The sequence below is a fragment of the Mus musculus genome, chromosome 11 (assembly GCF_000001635.26).
Source record: "Mus musculus strain C57BL/6J chromosome 11, GRCm38.p6 C57BL/6J".
Lineage (NCBI taxonomy): Eukaryota > Metazoa > Chordata > Mammalia > Rodentia > Muridae > Mus > Mus musculus.
In genome coordinates this window covers 9,412,898-9,435,407 of record NC_000077.6, presented here as the reverse complement: position 1 = coordinate 9,435,407, position 22,510 = coordinate 9,412,898, and the positions used below count along the sequence as shown (strand labels likewise).

The 22,510-nt window shown below is 41.3% G+C and overlaps 1 protein-coding gene across 2 annotated transcripts in view; it reads right to left on the bottom strand.

Annotated features, from left to right (window-relative positions):
• The window catches only part of Abca13 (ATP-binding cassette, sub-family A (ABC1), member 13), a 492,930-nt gene that overhangs the window by 249,464 nt on the left and 220,956 nt on the right, over positions 1-22,510 (bottom strand). For both annotated transcript variants that reach the window (NM_178259.3, XM_006514706.4), the window contains 3 exons: positions 4,725-4,862; positions 3,501-3,681; positions 1,082-1,300 (listed from right to left, as the gene is read on the bottom strand). In NM_178259.3, coding sequence (NP_839990.2) covers positions 1,082-1,300; positions 3,501-3,681; positions 4,725-4,862 — 538 coding nt within the window. The remainder of the gene's footprint in view (positions 1-1,081; positions 1,301-3,500; positions 3,682-4,724; positions 4,863-22,510) is intronic.

Sequence of the window (22,510 nt, the reverse complement as noted above, 5' to 3'; positions counted from 1 at the left end):
CATAGGGCTAGTTATGCTGTAGCCAAGGCAGTGCACTAAAATGGCCTGGAAATTCTTTCTTTCCTACCCTGTCAATTTTGCCACCCTAGAAGCCTCGGTTCCTACATGCTGCAACCTGGAGTAAAGCATCCAAATGCACTTGGCTTGTAAGAGCCCTAGGGCAGACCATCACTTCCCTAGATGAATTGTTCATCTCTCTGACGATCAGCTACCATGTCTACAAATTGGAGACAGCCTCCATATTCTCTGGGAAGATAATTTCAAATGGGATCATAACATATTCTCTATTTCCTGAGGACTCTCAGGAATGTCCACTGGCCTTCTTCTCCCTCAGCCCCTATCTGTTCACTGCTCTAAACCAAATCTTCCCCATCAACCCATATTACCACCTGTCTTCTCCTTAATTTCCTAGATGTCCCTCTTTCCACTTGTGTCTACAATTGTCCTGTGATATAGCCCACACTACTCTCCAGGTTGTGGAAAACTGGAATAATGTGATTTCTGCTATTTATCTTTTATTCTAGCTTTATTATTAGTGTTTCTTCACTGTACTGGCATTGATGAGGAGGCAAACAACAGAGGGGCAGCTGTTTCTCTGTCAACAGTCTTTCTGGAGACTATGTGGTGTAAAGAAATCTACCTTCCAGACCTCAGGCCAATGACAATCCTCAGCTCATTTGCATCTATATGCCTGATGAATTTGATGCTCTTTACCATGCCAAATAAGGTTCTTGCGACCCATTTCCTTGTCTTCTTTTGTATTTTGTTTATTTCAGGACAGGTAGAATCTCCCTTTATTTCAGATACACAAAACTTCTATGTCCTTCTTATCCATATTCCCAAACTGCCTCGTTCTTCCCCCATTTCAAAGACAATACAGATAAATCTATTTCTTTTCAAAAAAAAAAAGTCTTCTCTAAGATCCCTGCTGCTGTTGGTTCGGTCATGCGTCTATGTATAAGAATCATTTGCTATTTTTCTCATGTTTATAGAAACAGGTGGTATTATTAAATATCTCTGTGTTCTTCACCTGCATAATTGGGCAAAAGAGGGAAAGGAGAATCGTGGACTGTTTACTAACTTGTTGACTTGCTGCTGTAGCTCCTTCGTGGTCCACCAAGGTGCTTTTATGGAGGCAAAGAGCATTAGGTGTTCACGCACAGTGAGGTTGTCCAGGAGAACATCCTGCTGTGGACACACCCCCAGCTCCTCTCTGACCTTGGACAAATCTGTCTGCAGATTCTTGCCATTTATGGTGATGGTTCCAGAAGTAGGAGGAAAGAGCCCCATCAACATGGATCTACAAAGAACAACAATCAGTATAAACAACATCTGGATGCTGTAAACATTGAGCCCCATAAATCCCAGGTGGCTATACAGCCTATAAGGAACTCATTACTGTTGACCAGCTTTCTACATGGTCCATTACAATGTAGTGAATTCATGGGGATGTTGGGGTATCCAACTATGAAAAGTGGGCATATGGCTGTGCCCTGCCTCCCAGAGGAAAGAGTATGATTTTATTCCTCTACAGTGTGTCAGACTTGGGGAATGATCCAAGTGTAAGAAGGTAGACACGGTTCCATTTATATAGAATTCTAGAATAAGTAAACAAATTAGTAAGTAACAGGTCAGTGGCCACTTGGGAGCTTGGGCTAAAAGATGACACAGTACATATTAAAAGGGAAAAGAAATGCTCCATATCTTCACCATGGTGTTTGCTCTGACATTAGATAAATATGTCAACCCTCACTGAACTACCTGCATAACCATGTGACACTATACAAAAACTATGCCTTGAGTTATTCAATTAGCAACTCATTGTTATAACCATTTCCAAACCTAGTTAGGGAATATAATAAGGTAATAAATGTAGTGATCTCTCAGTATCTTTGGGCATTGGATTCAGTACAATTCTTATACCAAAATTCAGATAGTCCAGATTTTTGTACAAAAATGACAGCATACATGCAGTCTATATAATCTTTCTATGTATTTAAATCATCTATATATTATATTGTTGAACAAATACTGACAAAGAAAAATAATATCTGTACATAGGGTAGATACAATACTTTTCAGAGAATTTTGATCTATGCTAGGAAAGTCCCTGGAAATGGAATCCATGGACACAGAGATTCAACTGTATCAATCTGTGTGATTCTCAAAGCCTTTTGTTTCAAATGGTAAAGATCCAGGTGAGTAATTTGCTCTCAGGCTCCAAGCACTGCTAATAAGCAAGAAGCAAGCACTTCAGATGACTCTGAATGTACTCCAAATGTCACTAAAAGCCAAGTAGTTACTGAACCCTGAAACACCCAGAACCTTCGTATTTCATTCTCGTCATTCAGCCAGACGAGCACACCAAGACTTCCTCATAAAATATGTGTGTTAGCAAAGGTTTGCTGAGTTATTGCTTGCGTAACTCAGACATTCCCAATTTGCAAGTTCTAAGAAAGGAGAGACTGCCAGTTCTATCTCAGCCTGCAAGGTACAAATGCAAACATTCCACCCTTTCTTTTCTTTCTTTTTTTTTTTTTTTGGTTCATTTCCAGGGAGAGATTTCTGGAGCTCCACGAACATTATTTTTCTTTCTTACTAAGGCTGAGGCCACTTCGTTTTCATCCTTCTTACTAATCATATGTTAGACCTGTGCACATTTGGTGAGAAAAAGAATAAGAAGTGATTTGCTCAAAAGATACATGCCATAATTTTGGCAGCTAGCCTTAAATAAGGCACTGTTCCACAACCAGCTCAAGGCTATGGATAATTGAACTCTTTTCCCCCTCTAGGGCTACATGATTGAATTCTTTAATCAAATCTGGAACTATTGGATCCAAATCCAAAATCCAGGACTTAGCAAGAAAAAAGCCAAAGGAAAAGAAGATGAAAAAAAAAAGAAAAAAAAATTTTTTTTAGATATTTTCTTTTTATACATTTCAAATGCTATCACGAAAGTTCCCTATACCCTCCCCCTACCCTGCTTCCGTACCCACCAACTCCCACTTCTTGGCCCTGGCATTCCCCTGTACTGGGGCATATCAAGTTTGTAATACCAAGGGGCCTCTCTTCCCAGTGATGGCCAACTAGGCCATCTTCTGCTACATATGCAGCTAGAGACATGAGCTCTGGGGGTACTGGTTAGTTCATATTGTTGTTCCACCTATAGGGTTGCAGACCCCTTCAGCTCCTTAAGCACGATGTATTATTTTGTAGGAAATGAAAGTTGTTGGGGCATTAAAAAATATCCATCCACCTCTCCCCTTGGAATTTACCCCAGGTCTAGAACATAATTGAGGACTACTGGGGGAGGGTCTTTGGAGAGAGAACTTGTTCTTTCTATTGAACCTTTAAGCTCTATGTTAAGATTAAAGCAAAACAACAATGGAAAAATAAAAATGGAAAGAGAAGTAGGAAAGAGTAAGGATGAATGGGATAAAATAAAAGAGGGAGGAAAGGGGGAAGGGAACAGAAAATAAATTCTCTAAAATGGGACACACATGATGGTGGTTTTCCCTGCACCGTTGGTCCCCAGCAGGGCTGTGATCTGGTCTCTGTGGAAGGTGAGAGTGAGTTCCTGGACAGCCACCTTGTGATCTTCATACTCCTTGGTCACAGATATCAGAGCCACTCCTGGGTTACCTCCTTCCATTTCTCCTGGGCCATTTTGCTGTGAGAGCCCTGTGTAGAGAATGTATGTTCACCATGAGAAGACTTCAAAAGCTAGAAAACAATGCCAACTATCAAATTATCTGTTCCTTTGGAACAGGATTCTAGATCCAGGAGGCATGCCAACCTCCACAGATTTCATTACCAAAAAATAAAACAAAATAAAAAGCAAGATAAGTAATGGTAAAATGGGCTGAAATCACTGACAACAACATTCTGATCTCTTATGATAAGAGAACCATTCAGTAAAGAAATAAAAATAGATGCACACAGAGGTTTTGTAGACAAAGACAATAAGCAGGCTGCTTACACACCAATGTCCACAGGAAATTTTTCCCTGACATAGAAATGGACAGGGATTGGTTGGGTATATTCTAAATCTCCTAGCCCATTTTTTTTCCTAGCCCATTTATAATCCACTTGGTTAATTAGAGTTTAAAATTACTTTCAAATATTCATTCAGAATACAAATCCAGCATGATAGACTCTAGCTTGTCCATAGTGGCCCATCTCCAGTTACAGGTGCTTCCATGTGAATGGCCTTTGTGTCTGGCCCACAGGCAAAGGTCATATTGATGTAGATTGATGGACATGAGTGGACATGTTCTTCTATGTTTAAGGTCTTTTACTGCCCAAAGAAAATGTGCTGGCTTTAAGAGGAAGTGATATTCTTATTCACAGAAGTATCATAGAAGTTAGAACATGTAAAATTATTTTGAAAAAAAATTGTGTTATACCTGGGGCAGTTACTTGCCTTTCCTTTCAGTTTCCTTACACCTGCTCATTTTGAATTTTAACAATCTCTAATATATGCACAAATACAGGCAATACATAGAGAGGAACATTTTAAATAACTAGTGATGGGACCATCTCCGGCTTCCAGGGCTTATGCAGACACTACCAGGACACTGCAGCTTAGCCCTACGGTCACTGCAGAGTCCAGAATAACCCAAATGTGGAGTCTTGGAGTCTGTATGAAATGAAAGGCTCACATTGAAGTAAAACCCAAAACTAACCAGAGAAAAATGTATCCAATAGAGCTTCTCATTACCCACCTTTGTTGCCAAAGTCCTCATTGAAGAAGAACAGACCAGAACTCAGAGAACATCGCCTTCTCTCCATCAGACCACATATGCTCTTCCAATATGATGCAGTGAAGGGGAAATACCATGGTTTCCCTAAACCAAAAGTTCCTAAGAAAATAAGATACAATTAACATCAGAATAAACATTTTCTTTACCATGTACAGGAAAACTCTAGAGTAGATTACCTTAACTAATCCATATGAAACATCCTTTCCTGCTAATAAATTTCAATATATATCACATATATAAACCAGTTATATTATGGGATAGCATCTCCCCTTGAGGTTGACCCTAAATATTACTCCTTTGTTCAAGTTACAGCTATCCTTTAGCCTCCCTCAAAGCTACTTTTCCCAAGTGACCTTGAAATGTGCTAAGTAAACAAATAAATGCTTGGAGCTCTGACATGAAAGCCCCTTTCTACTTCCACTGACCCCTGGGATACTAATGCTCTTCTTTGGCCATCCTATGGTGCTTGCAAGGGTTACTAGATAACACCATGCATGACCATGAAGTCAGTGCCCAAGAAAATTATTCAGGGAGAACTTCTACAAAGAAGGATAATTTGTAACACTAGTATTTCCATATGAAACATATCCACGTTCTTCACACACATTGTCCAGACCCATCTCAGTTCATTTAACATTCACTTTATGATCATTTCATGTGGAAAGGAATGAAAGGGCCTCTAATTATTAGCATGTCCAAATCTCCTGTAGCCACAGTGTGATGCAGGGAACTTACATGAAGACATAAACTCTACCAGTAACTGAAATATAAAAGGCCCAAGGGAAGAGGCTTCAGTATTTTTGCCATCCAGCACAAGAAAAACTAATGCTTACATACTCTAGCCAAAATGTTCAAGAGTGCCCAAACGAGGTTGAGGGGGAATAACAAGGACTAGAGCTGGTTCCTGCCTTTGTATTTACTTTGGTCTTCAAATTCCTTTGTTGAAATCCTAATCTCTAACATTCCAGAACTGAGGATTTTTAGAAAGGTAATATTTAAAGGAAGTAGTTATGTGAAAAATTTAGTCAAAGGGTGAGTCTGGTTTTTGTTAGTTTTTCCTTCAGTATAAGATATTTAATAAATGTCTTTAAAAGAAAGTAATAGAAAAATCATTATTGAGTAGACTTTCTATATTTTTGTTTCTTTTTTTCAATTTTTATTAGATATTCTTCATTTACATTTCAAATGCTATCCCAAAAACCCCCTATGCCCCCCCGCTCCCCTACCTACCGACTCCCACTTCTTAGCCCTGGTGTTCCCCTGTACTGGGGCATATAAAGTTTGCAAGACCAAGGGGTCTCTCTTCCCAATGATGGCAGACTAAGCCATCTTCTGCTACATATGCAGCTAAAGACACAAGCTCCGGGGGGGGGGGGGTTACTGGTTAGTTCATATTATTGTTCCACCTATAGGGTTGCAGACCCCTTCAGCTCCTTGGGAGACTTTCTATATTTTTAGTCAAAATAGAATTAGAATACCTTCCCTTTCCTCCTTCCAGCCTCTCTCAGCTATCTTGTCTCAGGTTTCTCTTAGCTCCACACTCTCAAGCTGATGACTATTTTTCTTTGACTATTATTATATGTATATACAGATATAATATAAGAATAGATATAGGTAGAAATGATAGAGATATGCATGTATACAAATATATATATATATATATATATATATATATATATATACAATCTACTGATTTCCTGTTTGTTGTTTGTGTTTATGTAGTTTCATTGGATAACCAATAAGGATTTTCCTCCCTTGATGTGGTAAATTCTTCCCCTTGCAGGCACTGATGGTTTGTAGTTCTTTGGGGGGACACCCTCTTCCTGGCTAATATGTCCAATAATATTGTTATAGTTTCAGGCATGTCAATGCAACCATTTCTAGAACAGGGTTCTTCACAGCTGATATCCTGGTATTTTGCCCCACTTCTGTGATGTTTCATGGTTCACAGACCCACTGACTGCGATGTAGGTGGATCTGTGGGGGCTGGGCTCCACAGGATATCTTCATTTTACCCAGTGGTAGTCTTCCATGGTGACCTTCCTTTGCTTTCAAGAGGGGCTTCTTTGATGAGGGGAGGTAGCTTCACTTCCCAGTGGGTATAGTTGTTCATCAGTGCTCATTCACAATAGTTAGGAACTGGAAACCACCTAAATGTCCTTCGAGACATGGTGGGTAGTAAAAGTATTGTAATATACACAATAGAGGACTATTTGGCTATAAAAACTGAGATCAATCATAAAATTTTCAGGTAAATGGGTAAAGTTAGAAAAGGTATGAAGACACAAAAACAACAAATTCTATGTGTCTTGTCCATGTGTGGTTCCAGATTCTCAGATGTGACTATATAACCTGAGTAACCACAGAAACCAGACAGGTACAAAGGGACAAATGTGTGGCCTTTGGGGAGAAAAATAGCAGAATATAGGTGGCATAAAGAGGAAAGTAGAACAGTAAGGAGGGGACTCCAATCCGGTGGAGGGAGGGAGTCAATAGAGGAGGAGGAAGAAGGGACAAATGACACTCATGTTGTTCGATAAAGCTTTAAGGAATCATTTATTTATGTAAAATTATACATGATATATATATATCACATAATTTAATAGTTATATGTTTATATACATACACACTATATATATTAAAGGATGCTAGGCACTTGGACTGACAGTTGTCCCACGAGAACCATAGACTAACAGAAACCTCAGCCCCAGGCATGAGAAATCTTTTGAATCATTGGGAGAGGAAGTCCAAGGAACTGTGGGAACAATATAGATTATCAATGAAGCCCTTGCTTGCCTCTCAGAGGTTAAATGCTGGCCCCTACTGCTGAAGATAGCTCACATTGAGGAAATCGGATTCAGATGATTCAAGAAGGATCTGACAGAAGAGAAACAAACACACACACAAGGCTTCTTCCTGCAGCCTAGCATTCATGGTTCCAGGAAATCCAGTGCAGGCTGCCAAGGCAAGAGAGCAGCTGAACAGTCCTATCTACCCAGATGTAACTAACACCTCTGAACTGCAACACCGCCAGCATGGCAAAGTACACATGAAGGCAAGATAAGTGGCACTCCCCTGTCCATGGCACTAACAAAAAACAGCTGTCTAGTTGGGCTTGAGGCCCACTTGACAGAAGAGAAAGCATGCCTGTTTCTGGAAACTTAGCCAATGTCCAAGGGCTAGTTAGGCCTTTGACCTTAGAAAAGCATCTACTCCTGCCACTTTGCTAAACGAGCATAACTCCTTACTACTTTCTAAGGCTTATCCTAGTGTCTCCGGATAAGTAATAAGTATTTCTCTTTCATTTTTAACAAGAGTATAGGTAAAATATCATTCTGAGTGAGGTAACCCAATCACAAAAGAACATACATGGTGTATACTCATTGATAAGTAGATATTAGCCCAAAAGCTCGGAATACCCAAATACAGTTCACAGACCACACAAAGCTCAAGAAGGAAAACCAAAGGGTGGCTACTCCTTAGAATGAGGATCAAAGTACCCACAAGAGACGATACAAAGTGTGGAGCAGTGGTTGAAGGACAGGTCATCCAGAGTTTGTCCCACCTGGGGATCCATCCCATATACAGTCACCAAACACAGACATTATTGTGGAAACCAAGACGTCCTTGCTGACAGGAGCCTTATATAGCTGTCTCCTAAGAGGCTCTGTCAGAAACTAACAAATACAGAGGTGGATGCGCATAGCTAACCATGGGACTGAGCATGGGGTCCCCAATGAAGGAATTAGAGAAAGGACTGAAGGAGCTGAAGGAGTTTGCAGCCCCATAGGAGGAACAATATGAATGAACCAGATCCCCAGAGCTCCCAGGGACTAAACCATCAACCAGAGTACACATGGAGGGACCCATGACTCCAGCCGCATATGTAGCACAGAATGGTCTTGTGGAACATCAATGGGAGGAGAGGCCCTTGGTCCTGGGAAGGCTTGATGCCCCTGTGTGGGGGAATGCCAGGACAGGGAAGTGGGAATGGGTGGATGGGTGGGTGAACACCCTCATAGAAGCAGAGGGAGGGGGGATGGGATAGGGGATTTTAAGAGGGGAAACCAGGAAAGGGGATAGCATTTGAAATGTAAATAAAGAAAATATGTAATAAAAAAAAAAAAAGAGTCTGGGTGGCAGACACTGTGAGAGACGATCATGTGACCTCTCAGGGAGGGGACAACCACCTATAACCATGTCCAGAGAAACAACCGCCCTGATGCCCTTGTCTCAGACTTATATTCTTTAGTACTCTGAGACACCCTCTGTTGGTAAAGCTCCAGTCTGTGACACTGTGAAAAGCCATGCAACTCCAGCCTTATGCCTGTGGAGGTAGAGTCTTCTAGACAAGAAACATGCATCACAGCAGTGTCACACTCTTTCTTTCTACCCCAGGAACCATCCAGGACTTTAACCATACTTACTCACAAGTCCCAGGACTACCAGCAGGCTAGTCACTGACTTTACCTGCCCAATACACACAGGGATAAAGGGGCTTGCCCAACACAGAGTGATGGCTCTGGAAACTACACAGAGGCTGGCTTCTGTTCTCACTTCACCTGTCTACCTAGAAATATAGCAGGTATATCAGCAAAGCATACGAGCAAGATGACCTTGGGATGTCCTTTCGCACAAGGTTCCCTTGGCCCAATCAAAAAGAGGAAGGTCACCTCATCTTTGAGTCCCAGCTTAATTGCAAATTATTTAATAACCCTCTTCAGACAGAAGCATGAACGATGCGTTTGTGGAAACAAAGAGAAATAACAGGCAAACAAATGCAATAGAAAATTGTTCTGCATTTGCCAGATGCTGCCTTTAATTTCCCATCTTGTGAAGTGGCAGTATCCCACCAAGAGCCCCTTAGTGGCATACTGCCCATGTGCTCAGCCGTCGCTGGGGACAACAAGAATGGGACAAGTCAGTAGCAGGGGTCAGATGCTTAAAGCATTTCTAGGTTTCTAAGTAGTGATCAACGTTCTAGATGCCAAACCAAAACTGAGTTGAAGACATCGTCTGCGTATAAGCAGTCGCCATTCTGTTGTTTATAATAGGAGAGGTCAGAAGTTAGGTTTTGGAAGTAAAAGAAATTAGGAAACTCTTGCTTTTATTTAATGAAATGTTGAGTAGCCATTCATATTATTAAAGATGTGGCTAGATGACATTCCTTTTTTTTTCAAACAGAGGAAAATTTGTTGATATAATATGAACTCAGTGATGTGCAGAAAGGTATCAGAAAAGGAATGGAAATCATATTACTATTTTTGTTTGATGATGCTGGAGACAAATGAATATTATTTCTGCTCCTTCAAAAAAAATGTAAAAATGTTCCAAAGATTTTTCCCATCATAATAGGTCTGTGTGATAAATTACAGCTCACATTTTCCAAATCACAGGAGGAACAGCTCCTCCATGCACCCTAGAGGTGAACCCAGCTATGACCTGCCTGTTCCAAGTAAGCAACAGAACATCTTCACACACACACACATGTACACAGAGAGACAGAGAGAGACAGAGAGAGAGAGACAGACAGAGAGAGAGAGAGAGAGAGAGACAGAGACAGAGACAGAGACAGAGACAGAGAGTCAGAGAAAGACAGAGACAGAGACAGAGAGAGACAGAGAGAGAGACAGAGAGAGAGAGACAGAGAGAGAGAGACAGAGAGAGAGAGAGACAGAGAGAGAGAGACAGAGAGAGAGACAGAGAGAGAGAGACAGAGAGAGAGACAGAGAGAGAGAGTCTGCTAGGGCATCTGGAAAGCAAACCAAAGCTCAAATTCACTTAAAGTATACATTTTGAAGACATTTTCATTCAATGGCTCTCAAAGAAAGGGTTATTATGTATACACACATGGGTGCATGCACAAAAATACACACATGCACACAGGCATGCAAGCTTACAATGCTGCTCTTTAACAGTCTCCTCCCTGCAGGACTAGTTCATAGAAGTCACTGCTGAAAATAGGTAAGGCATGTTTCCTAGGGAGGAAAAGGGGGGACTTGAGACTCTCCCAAGGGACACAGTGCCAGCAGGCCAGTCCAAAGCTCACTACAAGAGACCTGAAGTGACCTGAGTCTATAGCATCCTGCTACTTGCTTAGCTCCTCCCTAGTTTCAGCTCTCTGTTCCAAAGAGATGCCTATCGTATCCATGAACTCTCCTTCTGCTGGTTCAAGGCCACACAAATGGATCAGACCCAGATTCCCTTCCTTATGACTTTTGTACTAGTGAATACGGAAAGCACCACAGAGGAGACAACTCAGCATAAGAGAGCATTGCAATGGCAGGGTCTCCATAGATACATAGCAGATGCAGACCCCTAATCAAAAGAAAAAGTCTGAGAAAGCAAAGGCAGAAAGGGGCAAGGAAAGGAGACTAGAGTTGGCAAACAGAGAATCCAGATGCCCAGCTGGATTTGAATTTCAGACAAACAACACACCATGTTTTATTGCATCACACAAAAGTTTGCCCTTATGTGAAATTTGAATTTTTCTAGGTCCCCTTATTTTATGTACATATAAGACTCTGCTTCCCACACTAGTGAGATTGAAACAGAAAGCCAGATATGAGTAAATATTGTGGCAAGACAAGGTCATCTGAGAGATGCAGGGTATGGAGCCATTTTCCCGTAGCATTTGAGGTCAGAGGGAACTCAGTATGAGAAGCTTGAATCCATCTGGACTGATTTTGAGAACTGTTACTGAGGTCCACACAAGGGTAGACTGCAGAGGGTAGATTAGGGGACAAAGGGGGATACATAGGAAGGAATTACATGACCAAACAGTCCTGAACAGAAATAATGAGACTTGAGCTAGGGTGCTGGCTTTGGAAACAAAAAGCAGGGACATATAAGAGGAGGTTCAGTTAGAACAAAGGAGAAATCGAATCTTAAAGGTTGACTTTCTAATTAAGTCATCACAGGCTTTATCTGCAGAGTCTTTTTAAATCCTCTTAGAGAATCGATCCCTCTGATCCATATGATTTACTTTCCCTTAGAAATCTGGATTCACATGCACACTCTAGAAGTATGTGCACACTGCTCACACTGCCAAGTGTTACAGTGCACAATAATGGGAGTGGGGCAGGTTTTGGTGCATGCTGAGCTAAGTCCTTCAGGTGCACCACACATTGGGTTATGGAGGAGGAGAAACTAAATAGCATCATGTGCCCCTCCCCTTGGAATAACTTTCCTTGTTACTACGAGGGAAGGTGTTAATGTAATCAGGCAGATGAGGCAGAGTCAAATGTAACTGGGAAAATATAAAAGAGAGTTCGTGAAATGAAAACTCTGAGTGAGAACAGATACCATTCATGAGCTCTCAGAGAACTTAGCCTCTGACATAAGGCCCTGAAATATGGGATTTTTTTCTGATGCCTTTCCATAGGGAATTAGAAGGTTTGCATCAGACCTATGGATTGCTATGTAGCAAAGAAAATGAAATGGAAGCATTTCTTTGGAGTTTGTTTATGTGTTTGCTTATGTGTAGGGATACGTGTGATAGACAGACAGAGACAGAAAAAAGAAGTCTATATACAGAGAACTTTCTGCACACACAACAGTTTCAAATAGTAATTTCAAATACGTTGAGACTCTCTTTGGAGTATATTTTAGTAGTAGTAGTATACATTGTATATGTTATCACCATATATAGTGAGCAACTGCCATTAAAAACATAACTTGCTGTTAATAGTTCCTAGAGAAGTCAGCACAGCATGCTACCCAGGGCCACCAAAGGAGAGCCTTGGTGGTCAGGAGACACAGGAAACAACACACGAGTAAACATGCACCTGAACATGCTTTCCAAGGGCAGAACCAGAGAGAAAGGACATGCATGTTTAGAATTGCTTGGTCTGCATGATTTCCTTAGACTGGCCAAAGGCTATCTCTAGTTTTCTGATATTTGGGGAAACCAGGACAATGACAGGCTCTGTGTGTACATTGTTCACATCCACACCGATGTCCCATCACTGTCAACAAAAGAGTCTTAATTATTATGCTGTTGCTATGATTATATGTCATAGCCAAGATCAACATACAGGAGAAAAGGATTTATTTTAGCTTTCCGTTTTAGAAGAGATGGAGTCCATGATAGAGGAAAGGCATTGTAGCAAGAGCATAAGACCATCATGGACATCAGGAATCAGAGAAATAACACTTTGCCTGCACACAGTAAGCAGAGAAAGAGAACAGGAATTTGAGGCAAACTATAACCTTCAAAGCCACCCCAGTGGCATACTTCCTCCAACAAGGCTCCACTTCTAAGGGTTCCATAATCTTCCCAAACAGCACAACCTACTGGGGACAAGTTGCTCTTACACATGAACCTATCGGGGGAAGATGTCCCAACCGGTAAGAAGGACACATGCTCCACTATGTTCATAGCAGCCTTATTTATAATAGCCAGAAGCTGGAAAGATCCCAGATGCCCCTCAACAGAGGAATAGATAGAAAAAATGTGGTACATTTGCACAATGGAGTACTACTCAGCTATTAAAAAGAATGAATTTATGAAATTCCTAGGCAAATGGATGGACCTGGAGGGCATCATCCTGAGTGAGGTAACCCAATCACAAAAGAACTCAAATGAAATGTACTCACTGATAAGTGGATATTAGCCCAGAAACTTAGTATACCCGAGATATAAGGTACAAGATGCAAAACACATGAAACTGAAGAAGAACGAAGACCAAAGTGTGGACACTTTGCTCCTTCTTAGAATTGGAAACAATCACCCATGGAAGGAGTTACAGAGACAAAGTTTGGAGCTGAGACAAAAGGATGGACCATCTAGAGACTGCCATATCCAGGGATCCATCCCATAATTAGCCTCCAAACGATGACACCATGGCATACACTAGCAAGCCTTTGTTGCAAGGACCATGATATAGCTGTCCCTTGTGAGACTAGGCCGGAGTGGATGCTCACAGTCATCTATTGGATGGATCACAGGGCCCCCAATGGAGGAGCTAGAGAAAGTATCCAAGGAACTAAAGAGATCTGCAACCCTATCGATGGAACAACATTATGAACTCACCAGTAACCCAGAGCTCTTGACTCTAGCTGCATATGTATCAAAAGATGGCCTAGTCGGCCATCAATAGAAAGAGAGGCCCATTGGTCAGGCAAACTTTATATGCCCCAGTACAGGGGAACGCCAGGGCCAAAAAAAGGGAATGGGTGGGTAGGGGAGTGTGGGGGGGTGTAGGGGGCTTTTGGGATAGCATTGGAAATGTAATTGAGGAAAATGCGTAATAAAAAATTTAAATGTTAAAAACAAAAACATTTCTCATTTAAACCACACCAATGGACCTTGTGGCAGACGGAGTGCTGGGTCCATAGCCGAGCTCACCAATAATCCCCCTCTTCACTCCACTGGAGGAATATTATACTTTTCTGCAAGGGCATTGTACTGGCTAGTTTTTTGTCAACTTGACACAGCTGGAGTTATCACAGAGAAAGGAGCTTCAGTTGAGGAAATGCCTCCATGAGATCCAACTGTAAGGCATTTTCTCAATTAGTGATCAAGGGGGAAAGGCCCCTTGTGGGTGGGCTGGTAGTCTTGGGTTCTATAAGAGAGCAGGCTGAGCAAGCCAGAGGAAGCAAGCCAATGAAGGACATCCCTCCATGGCCTCTGCACCAGCTCCTGCTTTCTGACCTGCTTGAGCTCCAGTCCTGACTTCCTTGGTGATGAAGAGCAGTATGGAAGTGTAAGCCGAATAAACCCTTTCCTCCCCAACTTGCTTCGTGGTCATGATGTTTGTGCAGGAATAGAAACCCTGACTAAGACAGGCATGGAGACCAATTGAGGGAGTGACACAAAGTCAGTCGAATAAATACAAAGGAAACATCAAATGAGAGGAAGGCAGAGATAAAGGCAGATTTCTGCTGCCACCTGGTCCCATGTGTGAATGAATTCAACCTGGTTGGGATTAAGTTGAATGATGGCTCATCTGAGGGTGGGAAAGGACTTCAAAGGGAAGGGGTGCTCACTGCCTGGTGGGGTTACTTTACCACTTGCTGCTTAGCAAACTGAGGAAGAAGAGAATTGGGGAGCGTCATTTTTCCTGCTTCTCCTTGCCAAAACTGGATGTGCTGGAGTCAGGATCTGGAGAAACTGAATGTGGAATTTATTCAGACTCATACATTCACATTTGGCCAGATTCCACACGGTTCCTTTGGCAAGTCAGAGAGGTAAGAGAACTTGGATGCTGATTTTTACTTCCCAAATTAGCCAAACCCAGGGCTTCTTGGGAAGGGGCCATATACAGTGAGGGGAAGTCACTACTTTAAAAGCATCAACTGGACAAAAAGCAGACATCCAGCCTCCAAATAGAAGGTTTTGAAAAATTCATGCATTGGAGCAACTGATATAAAATCTCTCTATTATTCTTACTCATATGCTGTCCACAGTACTTCCCTCCCTACTTAGTGTCTCTGCTTTCAGCTTATATCTCTCTACACTGAATATCATCATTTTTATCACATTTGCCTGCCAGAGGAGGAAAGGGCCACATTCTGGATATTCATATCCAAAGGCTTTCTGTAATTAAAGATTCATCTTGGTGTTTTTTAATTTTTATTTATTTTGAGATTATAAAACATTCTAACATTTCTTCCTTCCCCTTCCTCCTTCCAAATCTTCCTATTTACTCCTCCCTACTCTCCTTCAAATTCATGGCCTCCTTTTCATTAGTTGTTATTGCATACTTTATACCTATACCTATACCTATACCTATACCTATACCTATACCTATACCTTTACCTTGTTCAGAAAGTTTGTTGTAAGGTTGTATCTCCTAGTTACATTGATTGATTGACTGATTGATTGATTGATTGATTGATTGATTGATTCAGGGTCTCTCTATATAGTCCTGGATATCCTTAAATTGACTATGTAGACCAGGTTGAACTTATGAAAACCCTCCTTCCTCTGCCTCCTAACTTCTGGGATTTAAAGTATTCAAATATTTTTTGTTTTCTAACAAGTTATTTGTTGGCTATTTAATGGCATTTCTGTTGAGATCTATCTTTTTAATTTCTACCTTTAGAAATTTGATTTTTATATAGCTATGAAATTTTTATAAGCTTATAAGTTTGCATATAAGTTATTTGAATGATTTAAAATGTTTATTTAATTCCTTATACAGTGGCCTCTATTGATTTTTTAATGTTTTTGTTATGTATGTGTTTGATGTCCTTCTAAGAAAGGTGTTTCTTGTTTCTAAAATCTTGTTTCTAAAATTCTAAAATGCATTTTCTATTACTTCATTGTTTTTGGTGTGATTTGTTGTTTTTTGTTTTTGTTGCTTGTTTGTTTTTCTTGAAGTTCTGGAAATCAAACACAGTGTTTTATTACATACTAGGTAAGGTCTCCGCAACTGAGGTATATGCCAATTTCCCTCCCTATTTCAACACTATTCATTTCTAATACATTTATGGGTGGGAATTTAATATTTTTATCCATAGTAAATTTAATAATTGAACATAGCAAACTCTACACAGGTGGGTGGGTTATGCAGGCTTCTGGTCTTTACCCACCTCCCATAATGCTAAGAGAGAATCCAGGGTCTCAAGCATACTAATGAGCAACTTCTGAACTGCACTCAGTGCACCAGCTGCTCTGTCTTATGTTTTAAAAAGAGTTCATTTTATTTATAGTTGTGTGTGTCTGTTTGTCTCTCCCTCTCTTTCTGTTTCTGTATGTGCGAGTTTGCGTGTGTGTGTGTGTGTGTGTGTGTGTGTGTGTGTGTGTGTGTGTGTGTGTGTATGTGCATACAATGGCAAGAAAAGGCATCAGGTATCAGGAGCTGGAGTCCCAGCTGGTTGTGAGCTGCTCAATACGGGTGCTGAGAACGTCTATAAGTGCGCAAGCATCACTGAGTCATCTCTCTGGCCCCTCAGCAGTCAGCTTGGTAAGTTATATAAGTACTGCACTATTTTAATCCTTGTCCATGCACAGAGATGCTTTGCATAATTATCATCTTCTGCCATTTCCCATTATTATTTAACAATTTCGATGCTTATCATTAATTTATATGTTTTTCTAGATATCCTTCAGAAACATTTTTGTCAATTAAAAACAAATTCCTACTTTGGGAACTTCTTAATTAAATGATTTATGTACATTTCACTAATTATATTAGCATAATGCTCTTATTAAAAGCCACAGAATTAGAAATTAGAGAAATATGTACATTTACTTGCAGAAAATTAGCATTCTTATAATAATGACACAATAACACAATAATACAGCCTCTTTTCTCACTCACTCAACTCTAAATGATGTTCACCCACATTTTTTATTTTTCTGTGATGTGTATTAGCACATCAGGGTCAAAGTGAGGTGCTTTATCTTAAAGCTTGCAGAGTGAAACTCTCCACTCTCTGCTCTGTATTCACTGCTATTGTAGAGCAAGGCTCCTGAATTTTGCATATCTGTGACCACTTATCTCATTGGCTGTACCATTTCTTTAATTGATCCTCACACAGAACTAAAACTAAAAATAGGATTATATCTGCCCCATGCTGTCTCCATTTTCTTGTAGTTTTATCCCTCTCTTTGTGCATAAAGCATGTGAGCATTGAGCTTCCTTTTTTTTTACATTAATACATTAATTTATTTGTCTAGCAATAATTTACTATTGTCTGCCATGAAAGACATAGGAAGACATAGGAACTATGAAGAAGTCAGGGAGATGTTTTGTATACATTTTTTTTTTAGGTATTTTCCTCATTTACATTTTCAATGCTATCCCAAAGGTCCCCCATACCCACCCCCTCATCCCCTACCCACCCACTCCCCCTTTTTGGCCCTGGCGTTCCCCTGTACTGGGGCATATAAAGTTTGCAAGTCCAATGGGCCTCTCTTTGCAGTGATGACCGACTAGGCCATCTTTTGATAAATATGCAGCTAAAGACAAGAGCTCCCGGGTACTGGTTAGTTCATATTGTTGTTCCACCTATAGGGTTGCAGTTCCCTTTAGCTCCTTGGGTAATTTCTCTAGCTCCTCCATTAGGGGCCGTGTGACCCATCCAATAGCTGACTGTGATCATCCACTTCTGTGTTTGCTAGGCCCCGGCATAGTCTCACAAGAAAGAGCTATATCTGGATCCTTTCAGTGAAATCTTGCTAGTGTATGCAATGGTGTCAGCATTTGGAAGCTGATTATGGGATGGATCCCTGCATATGGCAATCACTAGATGGTCCATCCTTTCGTCACAGCTCCAAATTTTGTCTCTGTAACTCCTTCTATGGGTGTTTTGTTCCCATTTCTAAGAAAGGGTAAAGTGTCCATACTTTGGTCTTCGTTCTTCTTGAATTTCATGCGTTTGGCAAGTTGTATCTTATATCTTGGGTATCCTAAGTTCCTACACACACTTCATCATGCCTCTCGGAGCTGCTGGGCTGGCCCTGAGCCCAAGAGACTTATGACAGTGCTTGCTGTCCTCAATTCCCTCCTGCAGTGAAAGCACAGAGAACACAGAGGTGGAGCCTAGGGCATTGTCCCTCTGCCAGCATGGGCAACAAGAGAGTTTCACATCCTTATATGATATCCTTGTGTATGCACCTTGGCCCTTCTCCTCTCACTTGCTCTTCAACCAGCTACCCTTTTCTACATTGCTCCAGGGCACCCCAAATTCCTGGGTAGGTTGTTACAGTCACCAGTTCACAGCATATGGGTACACTACTCCTCTTACACTATAACAAAGTCTATCTTTTCTACCTGCAACAGCTCTTTTTCTACTATGTGAAAAGCAAAACACTACCAGGCATGTGGAACTGGGGCACAGACAGCATGATCCCTCTCTCTGTGTGTCTCTGTCTTTCTCTGTCTCTCTGAACCTTGTTCTGCTTGGAAGTCACTTCCTTGAAACACCTAGAGGCCTGGTGATGCTGACTACTCACTGTGGCATGATTCAACTTGATTATACATGGACATGTTATTCCACTAGAATTTGGTCAAAGGGATCTATTTCAGTGAGAGTCAGGAGGATACTCTCCTAAGTGTTAGATTCCCCAGTCCATTATAATATAGGTAAATATTACCCCTAGTATGCTTCTTGATTTTTGTCAACATGGCACAATAGACACCTGAGAAGAGGGAACCACAATTGAGAAAATTCACCCTTAAGACTGACCTCTAGGAACACCTGTGGTGTGTTTTCTTAGCTACTGATTGATGTGGTTGGGTCCTTGCTCATTGTGGGCAATCATACCTATAGGCAGGTGGTGCTAGATGCTCTAAGAAACAGGCTGAGCAAACAGTGAGTAACAAGCCAGGAAGCACATCTCTCAGACCTCTGCTTCAGCTCCTGCCTCCAGGTACCTTCCCTGTTTGAGTGCCTGCCCTGACTGACTCCCTAGGTGATAGACTGAGATATAGAACTGTAAACTGAAATGAGCCCTTTCCTCTCTGGGTTGCTTTCGGTTATTGTGTTTCATCACAGCAATAAAAACCTCCCTAAGATAAAAAATTTGTAGCAGGGTATAGGGTATTGCTATGTCAGATCTGACCATGAGGTTTTTGGAGGATTGTGGTAGCATTTGGACTCTGGCCAGGAAAAGCAATTGAGTGCTCGGAGCTCAGCAAGCTTTTCTGTGGGAACATAGAAGATAATGTCGAGTGTAGTGCAGATAATGGAAAGCTGGCTTGTGGAGTCTCAGAGGGAAGCAAAGACTATCAGGATCATTTATGTGATTTTCTTGTTGTCGTTAAGAATCTGTGGTTCTGGCCAACTTGGGCTGAAGAACTGCTGTGATTAGCAAGAGACTAGCACCACTGAAGTGAAACTTTGTCTTACTGGGACAATTTGATGCTGATTAGATAGAGATTAGATATTAGTGGTGATTAAGAAGAGGCCAGTATCCCTCTACCTGTCCCAAAAGTTCCAACTTCGCAGGCTTATCCTCAGCTCTGCAGCAACACCTTTGACAGCTGTTTCCCACTCGCAGCTACCATCTCCCATGGACCCCACAGATCTTCCGCTTTCTAACATTCTTTCCCAGCTCGTTGCTTTGACTCAGACCCCAACCCCAGCAGAAACCCCCTGCTAAACCAAGGACCACATTTCCCAAGTGGGATGAAGATGGACCCACATCTGTGCTGGTGTACCTGAGATCCATACCCCAGTCTCATCCCTGGCCCTATAGCAGGAAACCCGTTACAGTCTGCCTTTGCTCTCTGATCCCACCCCAAATGGAGCACAAATATCTACTCCCACAACCCTCCCTCTCCCAACCCATACCATTCTGTCGGCCTCCAACACCAGCAGGCATCCTCTGGGAACACACCAGCCAATCAGAAAAGGGAAACATGTAAGCTAACTGAGGATCCTCCCCAATCCCTCCTCCCTTCCAAATTCAGTGCCCCAGCCTTGTCCCTAGTGCTGCAACAGAACACCAGTTCCAGTCTTCCTTTTCCCCCTGCCCACATTTCCTGTTGTTCCCACAAACCATACCTCCTAGCCTCCCTTCCCTCATTTGTTGCTGTATCCCAGCCTCAAATCCAGAAGGCACCCCCTGTTAACCCATAGGTTATACCTGCCAGAAAACCAGGTAGACTGCCCTCAGGCCTTCTCTTCTTCCTCTGTTCCCCCAAATCCAATTTCCCATTCTCGTCCCCAGCTCTGCAGCAGAACTCTTGGCAGCCTTTTCCCACCCCCAGCTTCCAGTGCCTGTGGATCCCACAGGTGTTCTTTTTCTGATCTCCCTCACTCCCCTAACTCCTTGCTTTTTCCCAGCCCCCATCTCCAGCACACACATCCTGGAAATTCACAGACCATACCTGCCAGAAAACTAGGTAGTCTGCAACCAGACCTTTCCTTCTCTCTCTCTTCCTGAAGATCCAGTTCACCCAGTCTCATTCCCAGCTCTGTGGCAGATCACAGATCTTCTAATCCATGGCAGCTTTTCCCCACCTCCTGCTACCATCTCCAGTGGACCCCATATACCCTCCCCCTTCTAAGCTTTCTCTCCTGACTTGCTGCTTTTCCTCAGACCTCAACCCCAAAGGCCACTCTTCCCAGGGCACCAGGTAAGCTAAAGGTAGACCCATACCTCTCCCACTTCTCCAGAGATCCAAGCCCCTCCCTCAGTTTTATCCCCAGCTCTGTAGCAGGAAATCTGCTGTTGTCTCCCTTTACTCTTTGACCCCATACCCAAGGGATTACAAAGACTGTCTCCTCTAACCTTTCTTCCCTAACTCATTCCAGTATTCTTAGAATCTAACCACACCAGGCATTCCCTTTGAATACAGTAGCTGAACCAGCCAGGAAAACAGGTAACACATGGCCATCACACTATCCTAGAATCCAGGGAGGAAAGAACAAAAGAAAGCAAAGAAAAAAACGCCCAACCTACTAAGTCAAATCCAGAAATCAGCACCTAGATCTATAATCATCCAAATCCAGATGCCAGGACAATATGTTTCTACTAGAGCCCAGCTATCCTACCACAGAGGGCCCTGAATATTCAAACATAACTGAAGCACAAGGAAAAGAAAACTAAAAGCAATTATATGAAGATGATAGGGGTCCTTAAAGAGAAAATGAATAAATCCCTTAAAGAAATCCAGGAAAACACAAACAAAAAATGGAGGAAATTAATAATCACCTTAAAGAAATTAAGAAAAAACAATGCACAAGCAAACAGTTGAAGGAAATTAATAAAACTGTTCTAGACCTGAAAATAGAAACAGAATCAATAGAGAAATCATGAACAAGGAAATTTTAGAAATGTTTTAGACATTCAAAGAGGAAATCCAGATGAAAGCTTCACCAACAGAATACAAGAGATGGGATAGAGAATCACATGTGTTTAAGCTACTATAGAAGAAATGGATACATGGGTCAAAGAAAATGTTAAAAATAAAAATCTCCAGACACAAAACATCCAGGAAATCTGAGACACTATAAAAAGACTAAACCTAAGAATAATATGAATAGAGGAAGAAGAGATCCAGAAAGTATTTTCAATAAAATCAAAGAAGAAAATTGTCCTAATCTAAAGTAGAAGATCCTATAAAGGTACAAGAAGCCCACAAAACACTGAATAAATTAGACTATAGAAAAAGTTGCCTCATCACATAGTGATCAAAATTATTTCCCTCTAATATTCAAAAGGGCCTAGACAGATGTGCTGCAGATTCTAAGAGATCACAGATGTCATCCCAGATCACTATAGCCAGCAAAACTTTCTATTACCATAGAAGAACAAAACAATATTTTGCTTGATAAAGTCAAATGTAAACAATGTCTATTTATAAATCCAACCCTACAGAAGATGCTGGAAGGAAAACTCCAACCTAAGAGTATTATCTATAACCATGAAAACACAAAAAATAAATGATCTCACACCATCAAAATCAAAAGAAGGGTAAAACAGACACAATACACACACACACATACCAACATCAACAACAACATAACAGGAATCAGCAATCACTGATCACTAATCTCTCTCAATATCATCGGTCTCCATTCCCCCAATAAAAAGACAGAGTAGCAGAATGGATGTGAAAACAAAAATGATCCTTTTCTGCATCCATGAAACAAACCTGAACTTCAAGAGTAAACATTACCTCAGGGAAAATGGTTGGAAAAAGGATATTCCAAGCAAATGAACTAAAGAAGTAAGATGGGGCATCCATTTCAATTTCAAACCAAAACTAATCAAAAGAGATGGGGAAGAACACTACATACTCATCAAAGGAAAAATCCACCAAGATGAAATTTCAATTCTTAACATC